Consider the following 27,827-nt stretch of genomic DNA (forward strand, 5'->3'; position numbering starts at 1 on the left):
CTTGTGGTTGCCTCTGGTTACTGTTAAAGTTTCCACTGCACGCAGCAGTTTATGATTTTTCTTTTTTCTTTTTACAAAATCAGCAGAAATATTTTGCATCTGCTGACCTCTAAGAGCATGAATGGGATTCTGAGCCTACACGACACAAGTAAAAACCATTTATTTATTCATTCACAGCCTTAACATTTCAGCAGATTAGTCAACCGTAGCTTCAAAGACAAATCCCTAGAGATGTTGATCAGCCTGAAGCTACTGCCTCTGTTATGTGCTGCCATCTAGTGAGGCAAATAATTAAAGTTATAAAACAACAATAAAATAAAATGTATTACACAGGCTATGTTTAAGTATTTTTCTACATGAAGCAGGAAGCAGACATTGCTATCGTTAACTAACATTTTCAGCTGACTATGCTACAAGTAATCAGCTCAGTGGCGTTGACAGTTGTCTTTAGTCAGTGTTGAGGCACAAGCAGACTCCCTGGAGTACCCAATGAGAAAGGTGCATGGTGGTGAACAGGTCTGCCTCAAACACCAAGCCCACACCCATTGCATTCCTCCGCAACGAAGTGGTGTAGACAGGTGTCCGCAGCGTATTCTGAGGTGCAAAACACACAAAAATATAGTTAAATAGATGCATTCAATAATGAGCTATAAATTAGTGTGGAGTTCTGTTGTGCTTGCTGTCCACACCTGTAGCCTGAGGCGGCGCGTCTCTATGGGGATGACTCTGAGGATGGGCAGTTCAACGATCAAAACTTTTGGTTTACTCTTCACTAAGCAGCACTTCTCTATGTCCCAGTCGGCTCCTTCCAGATACAGGCCGGACAGAAAGCAACCTGCAGGGAATGAGACTGTCAGTCTTTACAACTACTCGCTGCTCATGCTGCAAGTGATGAGCTCTGATTATTACCCTGTCTGGGTCTTTCGGCGACTTCATCCTCACTCTGATGATGGGTAACTTCTGAGTACAGTGTTGAGAGATCCAGAGGCCACCCATTTTTCCTGCACGCAGCTTGGACCAGAGCAGTGAGGTAAGATTCAGGGATATGTAATCCTGATAGCCACATAACCTTTGGCTCGCCCTCATTCACCTGGTGAGCACAAAATACACCAACTTGAAAGTATATTCAAAGCATAAGTCATTTGTTAACTGTAAAATGTTATGGTAGAAAAATTATTAAAGAAAAAAGATTAAATGGGGTCATCCTTACCCAACAGTTATACTGCTCATATCGCCTCTTGAAATGGGACATCCAGTTACCAAGAGACTTAAGAGTGTCAGGTGCCAGCTTCTTCCAAATGACCGGAATGTGACCATTAAAAAGGGATCGAGCGACCTCATCCAACTCGCTGCTCATCCCCACCTCACCAGCCAAGGCCTACAGCACACAGGAGAATCGAAACAAATCCCAATCGGAGCAAAGCACAAGTATACAACACCTGCAGATTAATTTACTGAGCATCTTGGGTCTTCAGCCCCTCCATCTCACCCTCTGCAGCTCAGCCAGAGAGAGCTGCATGCGGACCACCAGTTTGTTAAAGCGCTCTAGTTCCTGAAGGAGAACCACCGAGGTCGGAGAAATGTCCATGCCAAACTTTTTCCGGATCACATCCATGTCGAATAACTGTGGGAGCTTGTTCTGAATGTCCTGGGCCACCTGGCTGATGTACTCATCCCTGCTGATGTGTCCACCAGATTCACCTGAGATATGAGAGAGTATTTATCAGCCACTAAGAAGAAAGCATATGGAAATAAATAAATGCTTCTACTTCTGAAAAACAGGATATATTACTTCAAGGGATGAGCTGAAAGACGCAAAATCATACCTGTCTGAGGTTGAAGGTCTATCAGGTGAGTCCACATCTCCTTAACTGCATTTGTGTAGTATCCTATCTCCGCGTTGGAATGGAGACCCATAACCTCTGGTGTGTTTGCCAGTGGCATGGCTTCAATCTCATCTGTAGCACATTAACAGCATAAAGCATTAAATGATGACAGAAAATTTCCCCCTTCCCCTTTTTATGAGTGAGAGAATTTGAGAAATAAGAAAACAACTGCTGACCAACATAGACGTTTTTTGGTCCAGTTGGAGGGATTTTGTAATCTACATCTTTGTTTCTGAAGAAGTGGAACTGCCGGAAAGTGTAGAAGAGGAAGTCTCCAAAGTACTCATCCATGTAGACAGTCAAGATCCTGCGGTCAAAGCTATCTATTGCTCGGCCGCCATACATTACCTGACAAAACATTATAAATTACACCAAACTTACAGCATGTAGTAGTAGTATAACAGATGCACACTATTCAAATGTACAATATAAACGAATTCACCCCCACTAACCTCCCCAGTAAGATATTTAAGACTTCCCCAGGGTATATTGATGTCTCCTTGGTCATGAGCTTTTGTCAGATAGGTGTTCAGGATCTCCATACACACCTGTCAGAGCACAGATACTATGTTTAAACTACTGAAAAGTGAAATACAGCAAATATTATACCACTCATAAACTAATTTAAAATATACCGGTCAAAGGTTTTAGAGCAACCTAGATCTTCCAGTTATTTATTGCAATTCAAGTCATTCAAGTCCAATGAATAGCTTGAAATGGTACAAAGGTAAGTGGTGAACTGCCAAAGGTAGAAAAGAAAAAAAGGTAAGGTGACTAAAATTTGAAAAATAATGTACATTTTAGAATTATACAAAAAGGCCTTTTTCAGGGAACATAAAATGGGTTAACAATTTAAAGTTGTTCTGCATCAACTTCTGCAACAGATATGGGGAGAACTTTCTGAAGAATATTTGATTTCTATTGTAGAAAGAAAGGTGTGTTCAGCTGCTATATCTGCCAAAGGTGGCGACTCAGATGAGTCAAAAGTTTAGAATACATTATTGTCTATAAATTGATTCCATGATTTCTTTTTTAACTCCAGTTCCTTATTTGTACTATTCTTTTATATCAGAGTTCAATGAGACATTAAACTGCATAATTTTCAATTAAAGAAAATGGAAAAATTGAGGTGTTCTAAAACATTTGACCGGTAGTGTAAACATACTTTCAAAATAATCTTAGACTAATGTGCAACTTACAGAAAAGTCAGACTCGCTGAAGTCGTATGGGACATTCCAGCCAATTTTTCCATATTTCCGTCTCTCTTGCACCACAGCATGGAAGAAGGCAAGAACAAACACCAGGCTGGAGAACGCAGGGTGCGGGCATGTGGTCAAGGCCTCATGGGAGATTTTAGAGTATGTGGCTCTCATGTTAAGCTTGAGGCCGTTGGGGGGCTCTGTCACTACCTGCACACAACAATGAAGGAACACTGTCATACCATCTGTTACTTCTGAAGCATCTCTGCTTCCTAGAAGCAGTCCTTTAAGACTTCTTTTTCCAGTACAATAGAAATATTCTACTATTAACATGTTAATAGGTTCTTAATGCAGTCTTATCTGCCATGAAACATCAATTTCTATAAAAGATAGTTGAACGTTACTTGTCATGTAAAGGGAATGTGTAACTGTTTTATCACCTTACTTTACTGGAAAAGGAGTTATGTCATATTCCCAGTTAAAACCATTCAAATACAGCACCAATGTGAGGAAGTCCTTCCACTTACAAACATCTACAAAAAGTCTTTACTGAAGGTAAAGAGAATGTGTGTTTCACCTTCAGAGATTTCTGAAGTATGCCAATGGGAAAATTTTTAATGGGGTTGGTGGTGATCCATAAGCGGAAGTTAGGGTTGGGCTTGGTGATTCTCTCTAAGGCCTTTTCCAGTTCCTTCAGCCACTTTACCAGCAGATGGCAGTTCTGTAGCATCAGCCACTGACCTCGAGAGGCTGCCTTCTCCAATAAATCTAGTGCCACCTTTACCCCGGGTACAGAAAACAATTATGTTCAACTTCATCCCTTTTTAATGTTATTCAATGTGATTACTTGGTAATCCATATATTCATATAGATATGCCGTGATATAGGAAAAAAAGTATTGAGTACCTTCTCTTGGCCTTGGCCCATTGCAAGGAACTTGAACTTGCCTCCAAAGCCTGATCTGGCTGCTAGTTTCATGAGGTCACCGGCTGGGTCAGAGCCAGGGCTCAAGATGAAGACAATGGGGGAGAAAGGTGTGCTCTGATCATAAATTGCATCAAAGCTGATCACAGGGGGTTGAACATATCTGAGCAGAAATACAATAAGAAACATCTGTAAGCACAGAATGTTTCAATATTCACACAGTCATCTATACTTTGTTCACAGGAGTGGATTATATGTACAGACTGTATATACTGTATACACAATGACACGATCTGTGCAAAAGTTTTAGCAACTTTACCGCAGCTCTTTAGATTCTTAGCCATGTGTTATCAAAGACATGTGTGACTAAAACTCTGCAGCGATCTCAGACATCCATCCAGGGAAACAAGAAGTACAAAGTGTCACCCTGCACTGAGCTTTCCTAAAAATCTGTTCTCGTAGGAGTTAAAAGAAAAACTACCTGCCAGGTACCTTAAACAACTAAACAAAATTGTAAAAGCTGGTGTTTTTATGGGTGAAGAGTTCACACCAAATACTGATTTGATATAAATGATTTTGTTGTTTTTCAGTCTACTTCCCTCTGAGTAAGGATAGTCAAAAAATGAAAAATTACAGTACAAAAAGTTTCACCTCTCTCCCATGATAACAGTGATATAGTCAGTGACAGCTCTATAGACTCTATCAACCCGGAAGCAGCGCAGCAACAGCAGCTTCTGAAAGGCAGACAGGTTCCCCTTGTATTTCATGGGAAACGGAGCCTGTTCTGGTCCATCCAAGTCGTACCACTGAAGAGAAAAAGAGTGTGAGTTACACTCACAGTTGATTCAGAGGTATGGCTGTAGTGAGTTCTGTCCCTGTGGCCACTTACAGATTGCCATTCAGTGGGATGTTTCTCGATGTCATCAGGCAGAGAGCTGAACTGTTCGGGAAAGAGCTCTGCAAGTTTCACAATGTCTTCCCAGCCCTGATCGGCAAGCCAATCACACGGCTTTTTGCGCTGGCTTTTTTCCAGGGATAGATTACCTTTATACACGAGATGGAAATGTGCTTTGAACATTATGTTTTCGTGTGCATAGTTGATCACTATTGTATGTACTATATTGTACTTCTCTGAATAGCTCACCTTTTATAAAGAACTCCAACTCCTCCTGAGGTACCCTCCCTTCTGCCTGCTCAATCTTGATGGTCATGTTAAAGGAAAAGAGCAACTTGTGGCTCTCAAACAATCCTGGGGATAAGAACTCAGTTAGGGTTATAAAATCTACAAAATAATTATAAATTCCTTTAAAAACAGACTTTTTTCCTGCCCCTCACATGGTTCACTATTATTCCACCTTAAATATTTTACCTGTACAGCCATAGTTATAAACGCTGTATGTCAAAGTGTTCATGATGTTCTTTAGTCTGTTGGGAAGGGAGGGGTCTGGCACTGATTTCCGCAGTGAAAAGTCAAACACTTCTAGGTAGGAGGCAAGTGAGTACTGGTACATGCTGTTCACCACAGCCATTTCTGTCAGCACGAAGAACAGGATAGCGCCACGCTTGGCTGCAGGACGGTAGCCATCTCTAAGTTTATCAATGTCCTTGGACGTCTTCTCAGCCAACTTTAGTTTCTCAAATACCTGATGATCACAATGTCAAACATGAAGAAACAAACAAACTGGGATTTGTGACTTCAGTTAAATAATATTCTGCCACAACTTTTACTCTTTATGCATAAGCCAATACCAACCTCACTGGCTTTCAGCTTCGTCTTTTCCAGTGTTTCAATGAGCTCTGTGTTGTCCAACATGTTGCCTGTAGATGTGGCCAACTCTCTGAGCAAGGTGTCTCCGAGGTTTTTAAGCAGCTTCTTGTTGTTACTTGTCTCTTGGATTAAACATTCTCGCTGCTCCTCTAGCTCCTTCTTCTCAAACCCCATGATAACACTCAACAGCTGGTCTTCCAGACCCTTAAGGGTCACTGTACGTAAAAAGATGCAAAAAGATGGGGAAGAAGCAAACATACAATTTAGACCCTGTGGTTTAAGGATACAGATGAAATCTGACCAGTACGCAAAAACATCTTACCAGTATAGTTAATGACCATGGCTTTTCCAAACACAGATGGAGAGTATTTAGGGTTAGCTAAATTAGTGTTGAGGTAGAGTTTAAAATTGGGATCGTAGTCGACCTCTTTGTCACCCAACATGATGACCTGTCTTCCCTCTGCTCCTTTCACATTCTTCTCCAGGACATTGTCAATCACTGGGTCGATGTATTCATCCACATCTTGGAAAAGGAATGGGAACCCGTACTTGATGGCCATCTCTAGTTGTTTCAGGAAGTCAGGATCATTGAAAGATGAGACCTGGGACAAAATTGATGATCACACTTTCAGGTCTGCAAGTCATAAACCTCTGTTTGTCGAATCTGGTGATACAGGGGCTGTCAGTAATGGGAGGCTGCATAAAGCAGTCATCCCAGAACATCAATGAGCATTAAATCTTTCCGTACCTTGAGGTTATTGTTTTCTTCCTTCTTCTTAATCCAGTTGAGGGCTTGTTGCTGGGGGTCAATACACATGGGAAATCGACTCCCTCTGGTTGTGAGAATCCCGTTCTGCACGGACAGTTCATCTGGAGGCAAACCCTCTGAGCCCCATCTAACACAGGGTAGACACATAGTTAGGCCATTAATTAGCATACTAATTGTCATTATTTGATAGAGAAAAGTCAGATTCTACAGCATTTATTAGCAAGTTACGCAACAACTTCACCTGCTGATTTCGACCTCATCAGTAAGAAGGTTTTCTACTTTGAAAGGCTGGCTCAAGGGGATGCCTCTCTCCTGCACATCTTTAACCCACTTTTGGTATACCATCTCATTCCTGAAGTCCCAGCTGAATGCCCCTTCATAGCTCAGAAATGCAGCAGCAAGCAAACAGTCACCCAGGAGACGCACACGCCGCTGCTTCAATCCCTCCAAATCATTTGTCCACCTAAGTTGGGAGTATGTAGAAGGGGTGAAAAATAATTGGTAGAGACAGGGGGGAAAAAGAAAAAACAGGGGGTTTAAAATTAAAAATCAACCTATTAAAGGGTTGGTTAGTAAGTGTTGCATGTTTTCAACCTCACCGTTCATTCTCAGAGCTCAGCCCAGAGATGAGTTTGTCAGCAGCTATCAGTCTCCTCTCCATCACCTCAGCCTCCTCCTGCAACTGCTGCTTCTCGCAAATAGCAGCTTGGTATTTCTCACTAAGAGTCTGCAATTCTTTCTGGATGTTGTTGAGCTCATTCTGAATGCACTCCAGCTCCCGCTTACTCTGAAAGAAGTTCCTCTCTAGGCGAGCCACCTGAAAATAAGAAGGCAACACATCAGTTTAAGCTGTGTTTCGTCCAAAACAGGAAGATTCAATGGCGATTTAATAAACTTAATAACCTTTTCTCTTTTGGGTTTTATCTCCCTGGCAACATCACAGTAACCCATGATTGCCTCGACAAACTTGAGCATTCCTGAGCCGGCCTTACTGATGGCCTGCATTTCCTCAAAGCTTGTGTGGAGGTTCTTTAGATAGCCTAGCCAGAAAGAGAAGAAAACAAAAAGTGGAGCATCTGTCAAATTCAATTAGCACTCTCTTGCACAGTATACTAGCACCATTACTTGTTTTTACTTTTGTACTCAACGTATATTCAACTTACCCTTGACTGTCCTGACCTGGTTGTTAGTGATCGCATCACAATCCATCTCCATCAGGGAGCGCAGGAAGTTCGCTTCTGACATCATCCCTTTTGCTGACTGCCAACTGATTTCTTTGTTGCCACGCAACACCAGGATGCACTCGCAAACCACCTGCACCTGTTTGGGTGGCTTGGCAAATGATCTTCACATTGGACCAACAGGAAAAAGCAGATAAAGGGAAAACACTGATTAAAAGAGGACTTAATTGTCATGATAAGCAATGGCTGTGCATCAGTGACGACTCATTAAGGTCTCTTGAAAATGAACCGCTCTGCACTGTCCAGTATTCCTTTTCAGGGTTTATGTTATCCAAGAGCCAAATGTAATTTACATGTAATGTATTTCTACAACAGAATGAAAAGAATGTTCTTCATAAGGAGCACAGTTTACCGGATCTCTGTTACATCAGATTTTTCCAGGTCTTGCAGGGCATTACGTGCGGCCTCTAATGCTGGCAGAGCTTCAGCTAAGGAACTCTCAGCTTCTTTCTTCTCAACAGCTATGACTTTATTTTGCTCCTCAATCTCTTTAGCTTTGTCTTCTGCCAGAACCTTTTTTTCCTCAGCTAGAAAAGAAAGTTATTGATAAGTGGTTTGAACAAACTGCACTTAATTTCCATTTTAAGACTACAGGATACTGTATTAATGAAGGCCATACGGCAGGCAAGTGTTTACTAACCTACTGTTGTGTTGGCGGCAATCTCATCCAGCAGGGCTTCACATGCCGTGGACTTTTCAGCCAGGACAACTTTCTGATCTGCCAGCTTGACGTTCAGTTCAGCCAGCTGTTCACTGGCTTCCTTCAGTTTATCCAAACCTCCCTCCAGATGCTTGCACTGAGCTAGAACAGAAGAAGACACATTAACGGTCTCACACTAACTCCAACAGAAACCCTGCATTTACAACAGGTTTCATTCCCTCACCGAGAATAAATTGGTCTTTTTCCTCTAAGAGTTTGGAATAGGTGTTAATAAAGTCCAAGTAGTTCTTTGGAGTTACATGGTTGCAGCGTCTGAGTTTTTGCTGGAATAGCTTGCTGTAGTGATCCACAGAGCCGTGGACCATGCATACATGATCTATAACAGCTACAGAGTGTGCATCTGGTATCATCGGACTTTCACCTGTGGAAGGACAATAATAATATAACATTTCAACTGTCTTACTGAAACACCTGTTTTAAAATAAACATTTTCCACGACAAATACATATAATAGAAGTAAGTTTAATTACACACCAAGAAAAGACTGAGCTACTGCAAGTAATGCCTGCGGAGGCCATGGAAGGAACCAATCTATTACAGTGTTGTTCATCAGTCCTGGGAGAAATAAGAAGTACATCGGGTTAATAAAACAAATTTATAAACTATATTAAGTCAATTGAAGCCTGACCAAATATTTCACCTGGGAAGTTCCTGCAGCGTGTCCTCAGGGTATCTCCCACTGGAGACATGCCTAAAACAATGTGTAGATTGTTGGCACTCTTGTTGACAAAGTACTGCCACACACTGTCTTTAGAGGGATCTGATCCCATTGTAAGAGCTTCGTCTCGAAGCTGGTTGAGAACGGATTCTTTCTCATCATCGGGAAACAATGCAGGAACAATGCCTATAAATAGAATGCATGGTGAGAGCACTGCAGCTGTAGCCTTTAAGAGAGATAAATAGAGAGTGAGGAGGTCCGGAGAATAGAGTCAAATCCAACCTGAGGTAAGCATGTTGTTAATGAGCTCCAAGAAGCCTTCCTCAGCAACGTGAGCATCAGTAAAAAGAAACACGGTCTTCTTATTCTCAATGCCAAGCTTCAAGTACAGAGTTTTTAGGTCTTCACGGAGGTTAGACTCACTGTATCCTCTGCTCAGCGTTATTTCAAATACCTGGGGAAAGCAGATCCAAAAATCTAAAGCTGGAAATGTATTTGTGAAGAAGGTTTAGCACTGCTTAACATTGAAAGCCCTCATGTAGTAGCCTTACAGTTACAAGATTGCAGCTTTCACATCCCAAGACATGTTAGTAAAATTCATTTGCATTGCTTAAAATGTAATTTTAGTGTATATGACACTTGTTAGTGACAATCATTTGCCCTTCGCCACACCAATCATGAATTTTACCACCTCACAGCCAGCAGCAAAGGCAGCCAGCTTGGTAAGGGACTGCTTGCCAGAGCCCCCCACACCAACAAGCAGAGCATGGCCACGATCAATACGGATGATGCGGTGAACCCGGGTCAGATGTTCCAGAGCATCGTCAAAGAGCACTAGGTTCATCCTCGATTTGCTCTCATTGTATTCCTCTAAGATTTCCTGCAGAATTACATAACACAGTGATCTGTTAAAGGAGTATAACAACTATAACAAATGCCAAAACATACTCTTACATTATTTTATTTTGTTGACTTTATAAGACAGTTACAGAGAAGAGCTACAGGAAAGTGGAGGGAGAGAGAAAGAGAAATGCAGCAAATGGCCACAGTTCAGACTTGAACACGGGCCAGCCACTCTCCACCATGCAGCATGTGGTTGGCTGCTCATCCCAGTGAATCAAACCGGCAGTATTACTTCACTTTTCTGTCTGAGACGCCACACCTCCACCAAGATAAACATTATCCCCCAGAATAGTTTGTAATATTTTCTTGAAAACATCAAGATTTGTTTAACCTGGTATGTATAAGATACAACGTGAAAACTAAATATTGTCCTAGCTCACATTAGCAGACAATCCTTACAGAAATATCTCCTGGCCCAAGCCACACCTCTGCTAAAATGTTCACGCAAACTCATTTATACTTTTTGGAGTAACTCTGATAACAAACATACAAATAAACAAATCAATCTAACCATATGACCACTTGGGTTAAGGTAATAACTTTACCTGAAACAGGGCTTTTGAAGCATCATAGTCTTGTATGTCCTCATACACCCTTGGTTCAGTATCACTGAGGGCTGTCCTATAGTCTCCAAAAAGAATTGGGTCTCTCATAACTGCCTCCATGTCTGACTTAAAATGCTCCTCAGTCATGTTGTTTATGTGCCTTTGGACCTTGGGGAAAAAAACACACATCTTCAGTATCAGTATCTATCAGTAGATTTTGAGTCTTATTGTTACATCCAACATGGAACCAATTACCCACTTAGTATTTGCCTTTTTAATTAAATTCAGTTTAACAAATTTTATTTATATAGTGCAAAATCACAACAAAAGCTGCCTCAAGGCGCTATATAGTGTAAGCTAAAGATCCTACAATAACACAAAGAAAACAGAGGAAAACCCAACAATAATATCCATGATCCATTTTGAGCAAGTGTTTTTGCAACAGTTGGAAGGAAAAAACTCCCTTTTAACAGGAAGAAACCTCAAGCAGAACCAGTCTTATGGAGAGGTCTGCCACGACCCTTTGGGGGTTAGTGGAGGAAAACAGGAGAAAGACAGTTTTGCCTTTAGTCATTAAAAAGGAGAATTCACATTAAACATCTGCTAATATTATTAGTAAATATTACCAAAGCTTTGTCAGTTTCATCAATGAGTCTGTCATGGAAGATTCTCAAGCACTCATTTCTCCACACACGTACAAACTGGGCTACAGTCAAAAACCTGTAAGTCAGAGAAAGGAAAGACATTTAGCATCACAGACCTCTGTCAGTCTGTCACAAGAGTGAATATGCTAGATTAGACCTGTCCGGTTTGGTGAGGGTGAGTCCATTGTACACTCTTGACAGGTCTCTCAGGTTGAAGATGTAGTGGAATTTGGAGGGAGTGGGTGGCATATCTTTGATGATGGTGTTGTAGAGCTCCAGTGTGCAGGACGTGACCTGATCACAAACTTTCTGTATGGTGTCCTCAAACAGCTAAAATGTTTTATCACGTACAAATTGGAGAATTAAAGTGATGCAGATGGTTGAGATTTCAATATGTTTTGATTTATATGTGAAAGAGGTACTCACTCTGGTGTGGCCTTTTAAAATAGAACCGTAGATAAGGTGGAGGGACTCCATTGTAGGGAAGGGGACGCTAAAGACACTGAAGAGTGAGATGAAGCGAGGATCCACCTCGTTTCGCCCACCTCCTGCCATTCCCATGGCAGCAATAAAGCCAAGATCCTTGAGGATTTTGAAGTTAAGCTCCTTTCCTCTGTCATATATGCCTCCTCGATCCAAAAGCAGCTTTAGAAGCGCAATAGGCTGCTGTGTGCCATAGTTATCCACCTGCACAAGTGTATTACAGTCATTTCAAACATGTAAGCACTATCGCACTTTAAAGAATAAAGGACTACTTAAAACAGGTACCTTTGGCATATTCATGTCATCCATAAAGATCAGGAGTCTCTTCCCCATGGGAGGTCCATAGGTCTCTTTAGTCCTTTTCTCCACATTGGCTTCGAGGTTTCTCTGCAGATCCAATGATGTTGTTCTGGAGGAGAAGTTGATGACAAGAGTACTCTGGGAACAGAAAGAAAGAAATTTAAACCCATATGACAAAGAAATATATGTACATACTGCGTGTACAGTAAGATGTACAACTTACACTTGTTTCTGCATTAATATTCTTCAGAAAGTTATGAATAGTGGCAGTCTTGGAAGTGCCAGACTCTCCAACCAGTAGCAGCGGCCTCTTTATCTTCACCATCTGCTCCAGGATCCAACTGGTTCTTGTTGTGTCAATAGTTGGCACTAAAGAGAGAATGAAGGTACCAAGGCAGAAATGTATAATTCATGATGCATGTATTTACACCTATGTTGCCCAGTTTTCACAGTATACAGACAAGACCTTTACCTAGGATATCAATGAACTTCATTTCAGGGCTGTGGATGTATTTGGGGACCAGAGAATTCCAGGGAACCCACTTCCCCTGTGTTCCATCAAAGTGAAAATCATACAAGGTTGGGAGGTATCCTATATGGATGAAGTCACTTCGTTAACAATATTAAGTAAAACAGTTTAAAAACTGGCACAAATACCTGTGAAAAAGGTTTATCATAGTTCTTTTTTTCTCCATAAATCATTAATCAATCCACTATAAACCCAAGAGAATGAATGGTCATTTTCACCATAAAATAAGAAGAAATCGTCCCCTTTTACCTGGGATCTCGCCAGGCCCAGCCAGGGCTTTCTCATCATGAACTGTAGGTAGGCAGGACAGCTTTTTGATGAACTCATCAAACTGGATCCTACCACTCTCCAGCAATGTAGCCCCAAGTGAACAGTACAGAGCTTCCAGAAAGTAACACTCCAGGACTTCGGGAGTGCTGTTTTCACTCTCAAGAAGTGCATCCAGTGTTAAGCACAACTGAGTGACCTAAACACACATATCATGCATAGTTAGTTCAAGTTCAGGTTATGAGACTATACCATTAATTCCATTCATTTCTTCTTATTTAAATACAATCAAGTGCAAAGGAGCATTTACAGTGGATGAGATTATCCTACCATATTCAGATCTGTTTGGGGGACAACAGTCTTAAGTTTCTCTCCTTGTTTCCCATCAACAACACCATCCACAATCATGTCAATAGAGCTGTGGACATATTTCTCAAACAGACTATTAAGCACTTCTTGTTCCTAGACAAAAAAAAAGAGACAACAGTATTTAAAAGTCTAGAGAAGTATGCATTTTAAACAGTGATTTTGTTTCTCAAACCTTATCAGGTCTGCTGTTCACCCATCTTTGCCAGAATGGGGTATATCGCAGGTTTTTAGGATCAACAAATACCATTCCACAGCGGGAAACAGTAGCTGGGGAAGCATACTGCAGATCTCCAACCTGTGTGGGTAGTTTTCTTACATTAAGCTTTCTTTGAGGCACAATCCAGGCAATTGTATTCTACTAACAGAAATCTTGAAATTCAGACAAACCTCAAACAGCAGAGCACAGTGACTTTGTAAACGGATCCTTTCTCCATTGGCTAGAGTCAGAAGCTTGTTGTCATCCATCACCGAGTTCATATTTTCGACCCACAGAGCATCCACATCCCCATCAAACAGGATGTACCTGTTTGTCAAAGAGCAGGTGATTTACAGAAATGATTTCTTGTTATCCTAAATGGATGATTACATGCCTTCTAAAAATATTGTCTACCTCCTGTCTTTTTTGTCAGTAGGCTTGTTAATTTCACGGAAGATGTTGGATAGAATCCCATCAGTCCAGTCTCGCGTGTCTGGGTCCAGAATACCATAAAGTTCAATCACGCTCATGGCTTTAGGGTTCAGAGGATACAGTTTGGTTTGCAGTCCCATTCTGATGGTGAAATAGATTAAAAGTTACTACTGTTCACACAAAAGATCAGAGAGACGATGTAAAGTTAAACTGACTTTGTCTGAGCTTGACATAATGTGTGGATCACCACTGATTTTCCTCCACCTGTTGGACCCACAATCATTGTAGTGTGCCGTGTCATCATTGTCTCATACATCTGCACCACTTTATCCACCTGAAACAACAGATGGATGCAACAGTTTACTGTTGACACATTTAAACAGCAAAACTTTGCTAGAAATTGATAGACAACATCAAATATGAGACTTTGCACCTGGTTGGGTAGTATGACATATTTTTTGTCCTCCAGGGTCTGTTCCACAGCATCATTGAAGTTGGGATAGCGAACACGGGGGCAATCAAGCCCAGGGAACAGGTCTGAGATCAGCCCGAGGAACAGAGGGACATCCTCAAACACAAACTTGGGTAGGTTCATGTCCCTGAGAGCCCGCATCAACACCACATCCTGTTGTCAGAGGGATAGACATAAATACATGAACTGAACGACGGAATGAATGAAAAAGAATTTATGCATTTATACATCAACTTCATAATATTTCAGTATTGAAAATACTGAAAAAATAAAAAACGAACCTATAAAATTGTTGCACACAAATATTTTTTGAACATGGGGGCTATGTAACAATAGTTTAATGAAGGACAGTTTTCAGTACAAATAACAGCTCCAACTTTTGTGTAAAATAATAAGAATTAAACTATTGATAAACAAATATAAGATTTGCACCTCTATCTTACATTCTCTGTGTCATCTTAAAAAAAGAAATTTTGGATGATACGAGACAAATTGAGCATTTGGTAACCTTTACAAATGTCCAACATATTCCTAGGATAAATCAACCTTCAACTTTTACCTGAGAAGTCACAAATAGCAACTTAGTTTTCTGTCAATTTAAAAAAAAAGAAAAAGCAAAAGTTTTATTTGTTATTTTTCTGTACCTCACTCAGCTCAGGTGAGCTTCTCTTCAGCTCTCCTGCCATCACTAGGACAGACTTGAGAGCGCGCAGGCCGAAGTCATAATGAGACTGCTTGGACAGCTGTTCACGAGCCAGCTTATAAAGTACGGTCATTTTCTTTGCCAGCACCTGAAAAGAACAGAAGTAGAGACACATTAATAACACTATTATCAGTCAAAAGTCAAAATCTCCAAGTTATCTATTTTCATATGCATTTTTTGTACTATTTAACAATATAAAGTAATACAATATAACCTGTGCGTGTACATAGTTTATGATGCATTTCTTGCAGTACAGCTGACAACATGTGCAAATGAAATCAAATGCAAGTTCATGGGTGCATGTGGTACCTTGGCCATTAGGAAACCCTCAGAGAAGAGCATAATCTCGCAAATCTGCTGCAGGTCCGGCACAATGACCACCACAGGCCTGAAGAGAGCTTTGACGGATTCAGGCAGCTCTGTACGTCCTGCGTAACCAGGGTTCATAGTGATGAAAATTCCTATGCGGTCATCCAAGTTGATCTCTTGCCCTTCAAACTGATGCGTATAGGGAGATGGAAGGTGTTTAGGTGTAATATATATATATAATGCATACATGAAAAATATATATTTATTACTGGTCCCACATAACTAAACAGACTTACATAAAACCTGTTAAGGTGTAGAATGAGAGCATTGCGGATAGTCTGGATTTGGGAGGAGATCACTGACAACACTGAGGCATCGATACGATTGAACTCATCAAAGCAGCCCCAAGCTCCGCACTGTGCAAGGCCAGACAAGATCTTGCCCACTGCCTGGACACAAAGGGAGAGGACATTCACGTAAAAAGCTAGAGTGATGACAAGTGATGACTGCACTTTTTTAAATCTCAGAAAAGCTTCTTACCAAGTAGTCCATGCCCTCACCACAGTTTGTAACAACACAGAGCAGGCCCAAAGCCTTAGCCAGATCCTTGGTGGACTCTGTCTTTCCTGTACCAGCAGGTCCAGCAGGAGCTCCACCCAAATACATGGACAGTGCCTTCATCCCAAATACACATGGACAGGCATGTTTTAGTCGAAAAAATGCACATGCTTAGGTATTAAAAATTTGCTTATATTCCAGACCTGTGTGAGAGTGAGGTAGATCCGGTCTGTCAGTGGGGTTATAACCAACCGCCCATTCAACCCCATGTATTCGTAGCCATAGGAGAAAGATGCACTGCACTGGCGCACAAATAAGTTGTCATCTTCCCGGACCCAGTAAAATCTCAGCTGGCTTTCCCATTCAAATTCTTGTGCATCCATTATGCTGGAAGGAAACTGAACTTTAAATGTCGTTCTTTTATTATTTTCACTATTTAAAACACACTGCCACAAACAAATGTTCAAACCTGCAAAAGTCAAGTTTACCTTTTTAGCACAAAGCTGTCCACTATGTCTCTTGCGTGGACATCAATGATGAGCACAGTGTTGAGCTTTCGTCTGTCATTTTTCTTCAAAGGCTGAATAATGCGTGACACCAGCTCATCAATCTGTTTGTGCATTTTCTCAGCATAGTTCTTAAGTGCATGCTTCTTTCCTTTCTTCACATTTTTAAAGACATCCTCTAACTCCCAGGTCCACCAAACTTGGTTAGCAGCTAGTACAACCATGCCCTGGTACAACAACATCCAATCCACCCTGTAAAACATTGCAATGACAGATTACCTGAGGGCCAGACTTGCACACGCAGACATTGGCAAAAACACTCAGGCACTTCTTTCGGTCACAAACGTGTCATCACTGTGCCTCTTAGCGAATATCAAAAACTTTTTTTCTCAAAGATATTTTTATTAAGTTTAACCAAACAGAACATTTGCACACATTTATAACAAACACAATAGAAAAGACAACATTGCAGAGCTTGTGAAGGGAAAAAAAGAAAGAAATCCAAAAAAGCATTGAATGCAAAGTGGTCTTCAATTCTAAGAATGAACAAAACTAGACTTGATTATTGTTGAGGTAACATAGTTAAGGTAAAGTGTGCAATTCTATGCTCCACAACTTTCCCAAAAATTAACCCCATCCTCAAGCCAGATTACGTAAAAAGAGAAATATATGTAGAATAAATAATATAGAATACGAATAGAATGTATAGAATTATATAGAATATATACATATAAATAAATGACGATCCACATACATAAATAAATTATATATTTAAAGAGAGAGAGAGAGAGAGAAAGAGAATCCCATCCTTGTTGAAACTTAAAGAGTAGCGATGAAACTTAGGCTCAGGGCCTGAAGATTTGCTAAATATTTCCACACCAGGTGGAACGATTAGCTGTTATTGCTAATTGAATAAGAGCGTTCATTTTAACAGAGTTTTAGCTGAGGGGGGACCACTGTGTCAGAAACTGTTTTGTATTATTTAGTGAAGTAAGAAAATTTGTACTTCCTTGTAACAGTTTTGCCCAGATATGTGAATTGGTTTTCTGCTATTTTAAATGGGAAGTTTGAGTATCCTGGCCCTCCATTTACCCAGAAGAGTTCACTTTTATGTAAGTTCCAAATGTGTCCTGGCCAAACTGAATGATAATTGACAACATAGAAGGTATAGATCCACTAGGTTTTTACAGGAAGACCAGGAGATCATCTGCGTAGAGAGATGTACTTCATGCACAACTCCTCTCCTCCAAATCTCTGAGGCATCTGCATAGCTTCAGAGTGTGATAGCCAATGATTCTATAGCAAAATCAAAGAGTAGTAGTGGGCTTAAGGACACCCTTGCCAAGGTTCATTGTTGGAGGTTGGTGGGCTGTAACCGTTGGAAGTTCAAAAGGACTGAGGCTTTAGGGAAGAAATATAGCAATTTTATCCAATAAATAAATTTAGGTCCAAAGTAGAATTTTTGTAACAATAGATACTCTTACAAACTCTTAGACACTCTTTTGTATGAATAGATACTCCCACTACACACAGTCAAATGCCTTCTCCGCATGTAAGGAGGGGACATACCCACAGGTGTCAGTGGAGGGAAAATACAGCATTTCTTTAATTTGGTTGGGTAATTCAAGTTGCTCTGTATTGGCCTTTTCATGTTTGCTGAATAAGAAATTATTTGCTATCTCAGAAACGTCTTTCATGTATCCCAAATAATCAGGTTAGAAGATTCATTTGTAGTATTCGTATGAAACACAAAAGATTGTTGTTGTTTTTTCGCTGAATTTTAAAAAATTATGATCCTACACCACTATGCTCTGGTAGTCACAGGGGCGGACCGATGAAAGCCACTGATTATCAATAATAAAATAATCAATTCTAAAATAGGTATGGTGGACCTGTGAGAAAACTGAGTTTGGACTGAGACAGTGCCAGGTGTCAAAGACACCACAATTAGACAGACAGGACTGAACAAACGATGGAGATTTACTTAAAGGTATGGGGTTGGGGAGCCAACAGTTAAGATCCCCACCCTGTATTAGAGAGTATGAGCTCGGATCAGGCAATAAAGAGAAAATGCACTCAATATTATCCACATTGGGGGCATATACATTGGCCAGTATCACCTTGGTATTGTAGAATTTGCTCAAGACAAAGACATGCCAACCATCAGAAATTACCTTGTCTGTTTTGAAATAAACATTTTGATCGATGAGGACTGAAAAACCCCTGGCTAGTACGAAAATATAAAAAAAAAATTAACAACACAAGCGGTTTCTTTCTCTGGTGCATGTTATTTACACATACCTACTCCGGTCTTCACAGTAGTGGAAGATCGCTTCCTTTGTGATGAGCCTGTTAGTCTTCCTCATCTCCAGTAGCACCCCCATCATCCACTCCTCCACCCTGCCCTCCACTGCGACAGGCTGTCTTAGTTCCATCACCTCACCCTCAGCAGACACCATGGCTCCAACTACTGTCTCTCCATTGCTATCCACGTCAAATCTCAGAGATGCTATGTTGTCATACATCTTGTGAGACAAAAGAAAACACACACATTGGAAACAGTGAGCCTCCCTATCTATACTTTGAAAAATTAAGGTCTTGTCTACCACTCCACCATCGCTTGTACTTGCCAAATACCTTGATCATATGTTCCTGGACACAGGTATGGTCACTACTCCCCAGAATGCTGAGCAGTTCATCATCAGAGATGAAGAAGAAGCGAGGAAATGCATGTCGCTTTGAGTCCAGGTAATCATTAAGACTCTTCTGGCATCTCTCTAAACCGTCACTCAGGGCCTGCAGGTCTGTTAGCCGGTTGGGAACCAGGCAACAGCGCTTAATGTTTGGATTCCTCACTGTGTCATTCATTATCTACACAAACAAAGAGAGATGTAATTTTGACAAGTCTAGAAGAAAGTACTTTAATTTTTTAAGACCAATATTATAGCAACACTTACGTCTTTAAACCTTTTGTCAATGTTATCAAATTTCTTTGCTTCCTCAGGTAACTGCAAGCGAATGTCTCCTCCTATAAATATGCTCTCCAAGTACATCCATTTTCTCTGCACGAGCAACCAGACCTGTGAAAGACGTATTTTTTTTCCTATAAGTATTTTGTGGATCAGCCTAAGGGTGAAGGAAAATTTGGCCAGTCTTACTCACCTCAATAGTCTCAGAAATAAGAGACAGATTTTTTTCCCACTGCTGTATGGTACCAAGGAAGGGTCCAACAAAGCGGCTGCCAGCCATGCTCTGTAAGTTCATGACATCATTGTCCACATTCAGCGAGATCTCATCCACTGCACCCAGAATGGAGCCACGTTCCTGAGTGCCTTTGAAATAGGGCTGAACATTGAACTTCATGTTTTCCCAGGTCTCTACCACTCCTTTTACTCCCTGGAACCAGATACAGATAACATGTTTTAGAAGTAACTGATAGAACTGATAGAACTGGCAGATTATTCCATTTTGAGAATGTTTTTAAAAAAGAGAGAACCTGCCTTCTCAATACCAAGCTCTTTTACAGCCGAGGTGACAATGTCGCCTATGACATCTGCATATTTGTGCAACTCGATAGCAAACATGTTCTCCAGTGTGAAGCTTTCAGGGTTGATCTCAAAGCTGGTGCCAGTTCTTTCCATCAGTTCCTTCCAGTGCCTTGAATATAAAGACATTTTTATTCTCAGTTTTTTTTGTTTTATCTGGACATAGATAATTTGAACACGTGAATTCAAAAGTTTACATCTAAATAAGTAGAGTATTTAATACTCTACTTATTGTCAATATTATGTGTATTGCAGAACAATCCGCTAGGAGCAATAAATTAAAACCTAAGTGACAATAAAACAAATCCAGCTACGTTATTAACTGTAAATTTTGGGGGGGTATTATATTCATTCTGGTTTCTCACTAGTATCAATCTTGAGACAGACCTGTCTCTGAGGGCCTCATTCTTCAGGTCCAGTAAAAGAGGCAGAGACTCTCTGAACTCCTTCATGCGTCCGTCTAGGAAAAAGGCCACAGGCATGGCCCGCACTTCTTTGGGCAGCAGCCTTAAGCGTTTGATGAAACCCTCAATGCCCTGTTGTAGCAGCTGGATGTCTAAATCTATCCACAAGGTCTGAGACCACTGTGTCTTTGCATCCTGCAAGATGACAGGACAAGCATATATATATATACAAAAATAAAAAAAATTTTAAATGATCACATTTATGTGTATTATGCACTGGTGTTTTACAAGCATATCCCACCTGCTGAGCTTTATATATATCATATATCTGTCTCAAGCCATTCATGTCATTCTTTATGCTCAGAACTTCTGGGAAAGTGGTGACTGACAAATCCAGCAGCTTTTCAGCATTAGTTATTTCCTGTTGACCTGCTACAATCTTTGCAAGATCTGCCTCGTATTTTCCCATAATGGCCAGTCCTGCAAAAATAAAAGTGACACGGGCTTGTTGCTCCACTACATTTCAACATTTACCATGCACTACTATTCTCTACTCAGCAACAGCAGCATTCATCTAAGTGCCCAAGTACCTTTCTCCAAATCATCTCCTACAGCTCCAGGACCATGCATGTTGAAGCTTTCGGCAAACACAGACAACTCCTGTTTGAACTCTTCGATATTCTCCTTTGTGATCTTTGGGTGTGTGGATGGGAGACAAGTGTGGCAATCATAAATGTAAGACAAGAACATTTCTGTTTATTTTTAGGTTTAAGAACATTGTATGGGATTGATATCTTACCACAGTAAATGATTTCTTGATGTCTTTCAGACTTCGGTCTACTTGTCTGGCTTCTATGAAAAGGTCACTCCACATCTGGCCAATGCAGGCCACCAGCTCCCATTCATCCTCACCTGCCTAAAGCACATAAGACATAAACTTTTTAAAATGGGAAACAAGATCACTTTTGAGGTTTTATACAAGAGCACTCAGAGCCTCCCCCCAAAGGGCAAGGGCTATACAAAGAAATGTTGATGTTTTATTTTCTTTTTATTACTCCATGCTGATGTTAGTATCGGTAATATAGAAATCCCCAATAATGTCACCGGCATTGCTTTCATAGATCATTTGTGCTGATATCAATATTAATATGGAAAACTAGTGTAGTATTTTTGGGGTTTTTTTCATTGTGAATTCATATAATGTTGTATTGAAATAAATGTTTTTTAGTTTAAAGAACTAGATGATCCGAACTCAAATAAACTTTTTCCTAATTTGCAGAACCCTGACCTTTAACCCATAACCTTGAAGCATTACATACTAAAATTGAACATTTTCCTATTTCCACCCATGTGATTGGAACAGAACTGATCGAAGTCTTTGGCTTCTATAAGTTATAAAACTTGAGATTTTAAAATATATCCCTGCAGTGTGTGATTTTGTAAAATATTATGGCATCATTGTGACATTCTAGGGAGTCATACTGAAAAAATTAAAAGTGAGTTGCACAGACTGCTAACAGACAGACAAACTGATCACACACTCTCTCTCTGTAAAAAGACACAGTACCTCCACTTTATACATGGCCAGTGTTCTGTATTGTTCCTGGATATCTGTGATTCTCATCTCCACTTCTAATGACATGTTCTTGATGGCTGAGATGGTGCCAAGGACAGACTTCAGGTCGTCAAAAGTGTCAGGACTCTGTTTCAGCTTCTTAGACAGTTGCTTTTGTACAAAATAATCACAAAAAAGATAAATCACATAAAAGCCAAAGAATATTTAGGATAAAGACTGTAAACACAAACTGTGTATTATGATTAACTACCATGAATTCATCTCTCAAGTTAAAGATGTCCTCTTTAGCAGGCTTGTTGAGTAAGCTACCAAGTGAACTGATCCAGGCTTCAGCAATTTCGCTCACAGTGTGGGTCAGAAGCTCCAGGTTTAGGCATACGCTGTGCTCATTCTTAAACTGAGGCTCGAGCATCACTTCCTGCTTGATACGAGCAAGGGACTGCAGCTTATAATCATACATGACAAAGGACGGCTTCCTTGCAGCAAACTTTTCATTGACGATGGTTCTGTTCTTTTCCCAAAGAACCCGATAGCTCTTCCAGTGGTAAAGGTACTGATCAATGGAGAAAAGCAGACGCTGGATGTTCTGAGATACAGTTACACAGCTCTCCTTGATCTGAGGAAGCTGGGACACGTCACTGTAGAAATTAAATGTCACCAGCTTATCTTCAACACCCACATGTTGTGGAGGGCACTTAATGCAGGTCCCATGCATCCAACGCACAAATTGCTTGAACACAAAAATAAATCCAAAGTTAAGATATATTATTAGTGGTAAATTGAAAATCATTTATTTTTTTAATGCAGCGACAAAAAGACTAAACAAAACACTGTGATGAGCCCACCTTGGTGCTAACTACACAGTCTGTGATACACTGCACGAGCAGGCGGTAGATCTCGTTGCTTTGGGGCTGCAACACAATCTTAGGTGCAGACAGGATGGCAGTGATTTGAAAAAGAGCTTTATCTCCCATCAGCGCTATATTAAAGGCCTGAATGTTTCTGAATATGAAAACAAACATGACAGATGTTGCAATGGTTAAGACTAACAGCATTCTACTTGTTAGAAATGTGGTGATTATTACCACTCACAATCTATACAGGCTCAAAACCATTACTCATTACCTCTGCACCATCGTTGTAAGAGTGTCCAGTATTCTGTGTTCCCAGTGTTGGTAATAATCTACCATACATTTGGCTCTGCCAGTGCTGGTTTCCACACTCAGCTGTTCTATTCTAGTTATAAGGACTCCAATGTCAGCATACTTCTTGGCAAGCATCGTCACAGTTTTGACTCGCTCTCGCTCAATGTGTTCACAGAACCGCTTAATAGCTTAGGAAAAAATATGAAACTATTAAAATAATGTATGCACAAATTCTTTATTTCCAGTAAACTAATAGTAAACTTCTAATACATCTACCTGGTAAGTCGTTTGAGGCATCTGGTGATGGAAATTTCAGTAAGTTGGCCATCATCATGGACTGCAACTTAGAATCAATAGCCTTCTCATGTTCATGAATCTGATTGACGACAAACTCAAACTTAGTTACAGTCTGAAGGCTTTGCTTGATGAAATCCGGGATGCCTAAAACCAAACATTAGCAGATTTCAGTTTTTTACAAAAGTAATTTCATCTGACAGCAAGCATAAACAGAGATGTCAGCCTTTGTATGAATAGTACCCAAGGAATTCCAGTTGAGTCTTTTGAATCCCAAACTGATGTCTTTTCTGACTAGTTTTATATATGGAGCCAGCATGACGACATGTGCTTCATTCAAACTGTCCAATGCAGAGTGATAGCGGTTGATAAGCTTGCTCAGATCACTGACATACCTAAGATGAAGGACAAAACAGTTCAAGAGAGAAAGGAGATCAAGTACTGGTTTTTGAGTTTTCTATTCAGTTACGGGTGAGTCTCATCACCTGATGAATTTGTTTTCCTGAAGTGCAACATTTTGAGCTAGATCAGGCACAGTGTAGCCCAGGGCTTCAAGACTGTAAGCCTCAGAAATTATTTCTTTGATCTCCGGAGCAAAGTTCACAATGTATCGCAAACCCTTTGGTGTGCAACTTTCAGGTGGCGGGACGTCCTAAAAGTGAGAAAAATGCAGGGAATTTTAGAGAGTCTTAACACACAATATAAGAGAACCTTCACAAACACACAATATAAGATACAACAGTTATGAGGAAATAGCAAAAGACACATACTAGTTCTGTTTGAGTTGAGTTTTTACTGGTAACCATGGCCAAAATGGGTTTTTTCATTAGCAAAGGCAAATTATGTTCTGTCTCCACCATCCAGCTTTCGTATTTTGCTGCCTCATAGTCCTTCAGCTGCTCTGCCACTTCTACATACTTCTCTCTGGCCTGAGCAAACTACAGCAGAAAGAAAAGAAAAAGAAAGAAAATCACAGAAAGTTGTTTTAAAAAGCATTTTAGTGTATAAACAGTTTAACATTAATAGTGACATAAAGCGTTTTGAAATAACTCACCACTTTGTTCTTTTCACAGTCCAACATCTCCGGCACTTTCAAGAAGGGGAGGATGGCATATTTGATGCGATGGAATAGAAATCGTGCCCATCTGATTGCCCCAGCCACAGGAGGCTCATTCTTATTTAACGGTGGTTTGTCTTTCATTGTCTCAAAAATTTCCCGTGTCCTGTCCACCTACAGTACAACCACACCAACAAAATGACTACGTGTCACTCACATAAATTACAAAACTTTAGTATTTACCTTTATGAAACGTTTACGTCGAGATTTTATAAGGATAAGTTAGCCAAAGCTTGACAGATTAAAGGTATAAAGAATAAATGTCATTTGTTAGTAGATTTTAGTTAGCTGTAACATTATTTTATACACACATGCTCACCAACTTAAGTTACATTGTCTTGGGTGAACTGTTCCTCAGCTGAAGCTTCAAAATGATTTTAACAGTAACTTTCATGTTAAATAGATGCCAGCATGTTTTATTCAATAGCATATTACCTCCTTGCAGTACTGCTCCAAGATATCGTCAAGCTTTTTCATCAGATGGTTACTGATGACCTCTCTGGTGCGAATGTGTTTAAACTTCAGCAGCATGTCAAAGGCATCAGTTGAAGAGTGCAGTGTCTTAAAAGACTCATCAATAAAGTGCATCGCTTCTGCCTCAATAGCCTAAACAGACACACGCATTCAGCTTGAAATATTGCACAGTTATATTTGTCCAAGCTGTTTAATTACTTTGTGCATTTAGAACAACCAAACAGCTTCTGCAATATCTGAAACCCACCTGAACTGCCGTGTTGAAGTCTTGCATGATCATTTTCCAGCTGCTCATCTTAGAGATGTTGAAAGGACTAAAAACGGCCTCCTCAAGGGGCACAACCAGATTTTCCACTGTGCGGTGCACTTCATCAATGTGTTTTGTGTCACCTGTCACACTCAATAGCTCTGGGCCAAAGATATTGTAAAACTCCTCCAAAATCTACCCAACACAAACACATGAGAAATAAAAATCTGAAGTTTATTTTACACATTCAAATCTTCAGATATTGTGTGAGAGGTCAGTATTTATGAATTATATATGTATTTTATACATATAAATATTCACACCAACCTGCAAAACATTGTACAGATCCTGGCAGACAGAAGCCATGTAATCAGTCTTCTCAAACAGTTTCTTACGGTCAAACTCCCAACGTGAAGCCTTGCTCAATTGCTCAATCTCAGCACGCCTCTCAAAGTAGGATGTCTTCCACTGACTTAAAACCTGCTTAGCTTCGTAGACCTTGGATTTGGCAACTCCCCTGTTGTTTCTGTTTAAGGCACAACACACTGTTATACTGACACAAGAAAACATCACATTTGAATAAATGATTCTGTTTGACTACTGAACAATAAATTTCCTTTTACTATAAATTAAAAAGTCTCAGAATATGTAAATGGATCCACATATACTTGAACAGCGTGTGGACATCTATGGCTTGAGTCACACGTTCACACAGCTGCCAGGCAATTCGCTCCATTAAGGGGACCATACAATCGTTCGTGTTATAGTGGTAGGAGATCATCCATACAATTTGCAGGCTCTCCATTAAAGGAGGGATGGTCTCCAAGATCACACCAAAATTTGCTCCAGTAGCCAGATTCTGAAACAGACAATGGTAGCTTTGATAAAAGTGAAGGAGAAGTTAACACAACAGATCCACAATCATTCTTTTGATTGCTTTTCCTTTTGTCCTTGCAAAAAATTTATAGATTCATGGAACCTTTTAGTTTCATGTAACTACCTTTTTTTGTATAGTCAGCAATAATGTTCTTACCATGAAATGCCTTTCTAGTGTCTTGAGGAAGCGTAAATTCTCATCTGACTCCAAACGGTATTTAGTAAGTTCAGCAATCGCTCCCTCCAGTGTAAGAACAATGCCTGCACCTGCTTTGGTCATCACCTCCACGATCTTCCCTACTGCAGGATGATTAAGCTGTTCACTCAGAGCATTAAGGACAGACGCACGTTCCTGCCAAAGTGCTATCTCAGCCAAAGGACCAGGCGCCTGGAGGAAAATGGAGAGTGAATGATTGAGTCTAGCGACTGCATGTCACCAGGTGCAGTTGAGACATTCTTTAACTGAAAGTTTTCCTTTTAGGTCGATGGGTATTTCTTAAATTCTTGACAATATTGCATAAATTTAGCAGAAAAATTATTTCTCCTGCTTTAGTTCCTGGACTGAATCTCAGAACACGAAATTACAATTACAAACCTGTGGTTTTTTGTTTTTCTGCTCCTCAATAACAATGGTTATTTGCGTTTGCCAGTTCATCAAGCACTGCTCCAAGCTTTCTACCATCTCTAGATTCGAAGGCAGGTCTTCCAACTCCAGCTCAGGAATGTGCAGTAAAATCCCATCTGTGACATGTAGAATGCTTTTAGACTGAATCACTTTTTGTGAATGGGCATAAAAACTAACTAATGTCCTGTAAACATTTATCAGTACTAGTCAATACTTTTGCTTGGAAACTAAGACAAGAAAAAGCATTTGCTTGCAAATCTATATACTCTAATAAAAATTAAAAATCATGGTGAGTTTTTGCCTTTAACAATAGCAAGCCCTTGGTTCAAGTAATTAAACAAACCTTCAAGCTGAAGGTGTTGGAGAGTCGTGTTCAGCAGTCCCAAATGTTTATGCGTTATGTTGAGCAACTCATCACGAATAATAAATTGCCCACTTGGCTTCACTAAACTCTTTGTTTCATTTGCTTCACTCTTCCCATGCATCTTCTCCTGATGAGAAACTTCCTCACTTTGATCACCTGCTCCAGCTACTGCCATTTGGTTGGCAGTAAGCATGGGTATATAGACCTGAGAGGAGATGCAGTCAAATATTCATTAGAAAATCTGATGTTTTTCCATATACAATAATAAGATTAAAAGCTAGTATGCTGCTGTGACATCAACTTTCAGTCCTACTAACAAAAGTTGCTCCTGATCAGTTGTATTTCGTATTTTTCTTACATGGGCAAGTTTGCTTTGCAGCACCTGAAGAGGGTTTCCACAATGCATGCCGATGTCAAACAGCGAGGGCATCATGATATTGACCTCATTCATGTCCAGTGGTTCAACAATAGTCTCTGTTTTATAATACAACAACACAGTATCTTGTTTATTGCTTTTTTATATGGAACATTAGAAGTGACAAGATTAGAAATAAGTACATCAGAAGGATAAATAAAGTTAGAGAAGCAAAACTCAGATGGTTTGGACATGTGCAGAAGAATGAATTTGAAGAGTGAATAGTGGATTTAATCTGAAAAGGATGTCAAATATGGAGCTGACAGGAAGAGGGAAAAGAGCAAAAAGTGAAGGAGGATGGAGTGGATGGAGTGAAGGAGGATGTGCAGAGGGTTGGTGTGACAGACGAAGATGCTAGGGATA

The 27,827-nt window shown here is 40.2% G+C and overlaps 1 protein-coding gene across 1 annotated transcript in view; it reads right to left on the reverse strand.

The window, feature by feature from the left end:
• Positions 1 to 142: 142 nt before the first annotated feature.
• dnah10 (dynein axonemal heavy chain 10) overlaps positions 143 to 27,827 on the reverse strand; it is a 28,907-nt gene continuing 1,222 nt past the window's right edge. The window contains exons 4-78 of the mRNA XM_005916331.3: positions 27,408 to 27,523; positions 27,029 to 27,254; positions 26,656 to 26,801; positions 26,218 to 26,448; positions 25,853 to 26,043; positions 25,512 to 25,710; positions 25,185 to 25,379; positions 24,899 to 25,069; positions 24,401 to 24,577; positions 24,117 to 24,284; positions 23,832 to 23,998; positions 23,590 to 23,741; positions 23,329 to 23,493; positions 23,033 to 23,240; positions 22,753 to 22,909; positions 22,158 to 22,637; positions 21,899 to 22,057; positions 21,131 to 21,247; positions 20,922 to 21,024; positions 20,633 to 20,811; positions 20,315 to 20,526; positions 19,883 to 20,039; positions 19,545 to 19,778; positions 19,340 to 19,462; positions 19,020 to 19,253; positions 18,684 to 18,907; positions 16,365 to 16,634; positions 16,080 to 16,263; positions 15,859 to 15,993; positions 15,615 to 15,767; positions 15,319 to 15,507; positions 14,951 to 15,097; positions 14,268 to 14,459; positions 14,050 to 14,168; positions 13,817 to 13,975; positions 13,594 to 13,729; positions 13,379 to 13,501; positions 13,168 to 13,299; positions 12,820 to 13,036; positions 12,514 to 12,633; positions 12,265 to 12,410; positions 12,027 to 12,179; positions 11,685 to 11,945; positions 11,416 to 11,588; positions 11,241 to 11,334; positions 10,615 to 10,782; positions 9,858 to 10,046; positions 9,449 to 9,620; positions 9,149 to 9,352; positions 8,983 to 9,063; positions 8,672 to 8,869; positions 8,428 to 8,589; positions 8,140 to 8,314; positions 7,710 to 7,891; positions 7,450 to 7,586; positions 7,146 to 7,363; positions 6,788 to 7,009; positions 6,526 to 6,673; positions 6,100 to 6,379; positions 5,763 to 5,992; positions 5,379 to 5,652; positions 5,154 to 5,258; positions 4,899 to 5,053; positions 4,661 to 4,815; positions 3,992 to 4,172; positions 3,663 to 3,863; positions 3,086 to 3,295; positions 2,339 to 2,434; positions 2,063 to 2,234; positions 1,827 to 1,958; positions 1,490 to 1,701; positions 1,211 to 1,378; positions 910 to 1,090; positions 690 to 835; positions 143 to 594 (exon numbers count right to left, since the gene is read on the reverse strand). Of these exons, the coding sequence (XP_005916393.1) occupies positions 448 to 594; positions 690 to 835; positions 910 to 1,090; positions 1,211 to 1,378; positions 1,490 to 1,701; positions 1,827 to 1,958; positions 2,063 to 2,234; positions 2,339 to 2,434; positions 3,086 to 3,295; positions 3,663 to 3,863; positions 3,992 to 4,172; positions 4,661 to 4,815; positions 4,899 to 5,053; positions 5,154 to 5,258; positions 5,379 to 5,652; positions 5,763 to 5,992; positions 6,100 to 6,379; positions 6,526 to 6,673; positions 6,788 to 7,009; positions 7,146 to 7,363; positions 7,450 to 7,586; positions 7,710 to 7,891; positions 8,140 to 8,314; positions 8,428 to 8,589; positions 8,672 to 8,869; positions 8,983 to 9,063; positions 9,149 to 9,352; positions 9,449 to 9,620; positions 9,858 to 10,046; positions 10,615 to 10,782; positions 11,241 to 11,334; positions 11,416 to 11,588; positions 11,685 to 11,945; positions 12,027 to 12,179; positions 12,265 to 12,410; positions 12,514 to 12,633; positions 12,820 to 13,036; positions 13,168 to 13,299; positions 13,379 to 13,501; positions 13,594 to 13,729; positions 13,817 to 13,975; positions 14,050 to 14,168; positions 14,268 to 14,459; positions 14,951 to 15,097; positions 15,319 to 15,507; positions 15,615 to 15,767; positions 15,859 to 15,993; positions 16,080 to 16,263; positions 16,365 to 16,634; positions 18,684 to 18,907; positions 19,020 to 19,253; positions 19,340 to 19,462; positions 19,545 to 19,778; positions 19,883 to 20,039; positions 20,315 to 20,526; positions 20,633 to 20,811; positions 20,922 to 21,024; positions 21,131 to 21,247; positions 21,899 to 22,057; positions 22,158 to 22,637; positions 22,753 to 22,909; positions 23,033 to 23,240; positions 23,329 to 23,493; positions 23,590 to 23,741; positions 23,832 to 23,998; positions 24,117 to 24,284; positions 24,401 to 24,577; positions 24,899 to 25,069; positions 25,185 to 25,379; positions 25,512 to 25,710; positions 25,853 to 26,043; positions 26,218 to 26,448; positions 26,656 to 26,801; positions 27,029 to 27,254; positions 27,408 to 27,523 (13,295 nt within the window). The 3' untranslated portion in view covers positions 143 to 447. The remainder of the gene's footprint in view (positions 595 to 689; positions 836 to 909; positions 1,091 to 1,210; positions 1,379 to 1,489; positions 1,702 to 1,826; positions 1,959 to 2,062; positions 2,235 to 2,338; positions 2,435 to 3,085; positions 3,296 to 3,662; positions 3,864 to 3,991; positions 4,173 to 4,660; positions 4,816 to 4,898; positions 5,054 to 5,153; positions 5,259 to 5,378; positions 5,653 to 5,762; positions 5,993 to 6,099; positions 6,380 to 6,525; positions 6,674 to 6,787; positions 7,010 to 7,145; positions 7,364 to 7,449; positions 7,587 to 7,709; positions 7,892 to 8,139; positions 8,315 to 8,427; positions 8,590 to 8,671; positions 8,870 to 8,982; positions 9,064 to 9,148; positions 9,353 to 9,448; positions 9,621 to 9,857; positions 10,047 to 10,614; positions 10,783 to 11,240; positions 11,335 to 11,415; positions 11,589 to 11,684; positions 11,946 to 12,026; positions 12,180 to 12,264; positions 12,411 to 12,513; positions 12,634 to 12,819; positions 13,037 to 13,167; positions 13,300 to 13,378; positions 13,502 to 13,593; positions 13,730 to 13,816; positions 13,976 to 14,049; positions 14,169 to 14,267; positions 14,460 to 14,950; positions 15,098 to 15,318; positions 15,508 to 15,614; positions 15,768 to 15,858; positions 15,994 to 16,079; positions 16,264 to 16,364; positions 16,635 to 18,683; positions 18,908 to 19,019; positions 19,254 to 19,339; positions 19,463 to 19,544; positions 19,779 to 19,882; positions 20,040 to 20,314; positions 20,527 to 20,632; positions 20,812 to 20,921; positions 21,025 to 21,130; positions 21,248 to 21,898; positions 22,058 to 22,157; positions 22,638 to 22,752; positions 22,910 to 23,032; positions 23,241 to 23,328; positions 23,494 to 23,589; positions 23,742 to 23,831; positions 23,999 to 24,116; positions 24,285 to 24,400; positions 24,578 to 24,898; positions 25,070 to 25,184; positions 25,380 to 25,511; positions 25,711 to 25,852; positions 26,044 to 26,217; positions 26,449 to 26,655; positions 26,802 to 27,028; positions 27,255 to 27,407; positions 27,524 to 27,827) is intronic.

The sequence above is a fragment of the Haplochromis burtoni genome, unplaced genomic scaffold (assembly GCF_018398535.1).
Source record: "Haplochromis burtoni strain Fernald_Lab_line unplaced genomic scaffold, NCSU_Asbu1 Contig_18, whole genome shotgun sequence".
NCBI classification, from domain to species: domain Eukaryota; kingdom Metazoa; phylum Chordata; class Actinopteri; order Cichliformes; family Cichlidae; genus Haplochromis; species Haplochromis burtoni.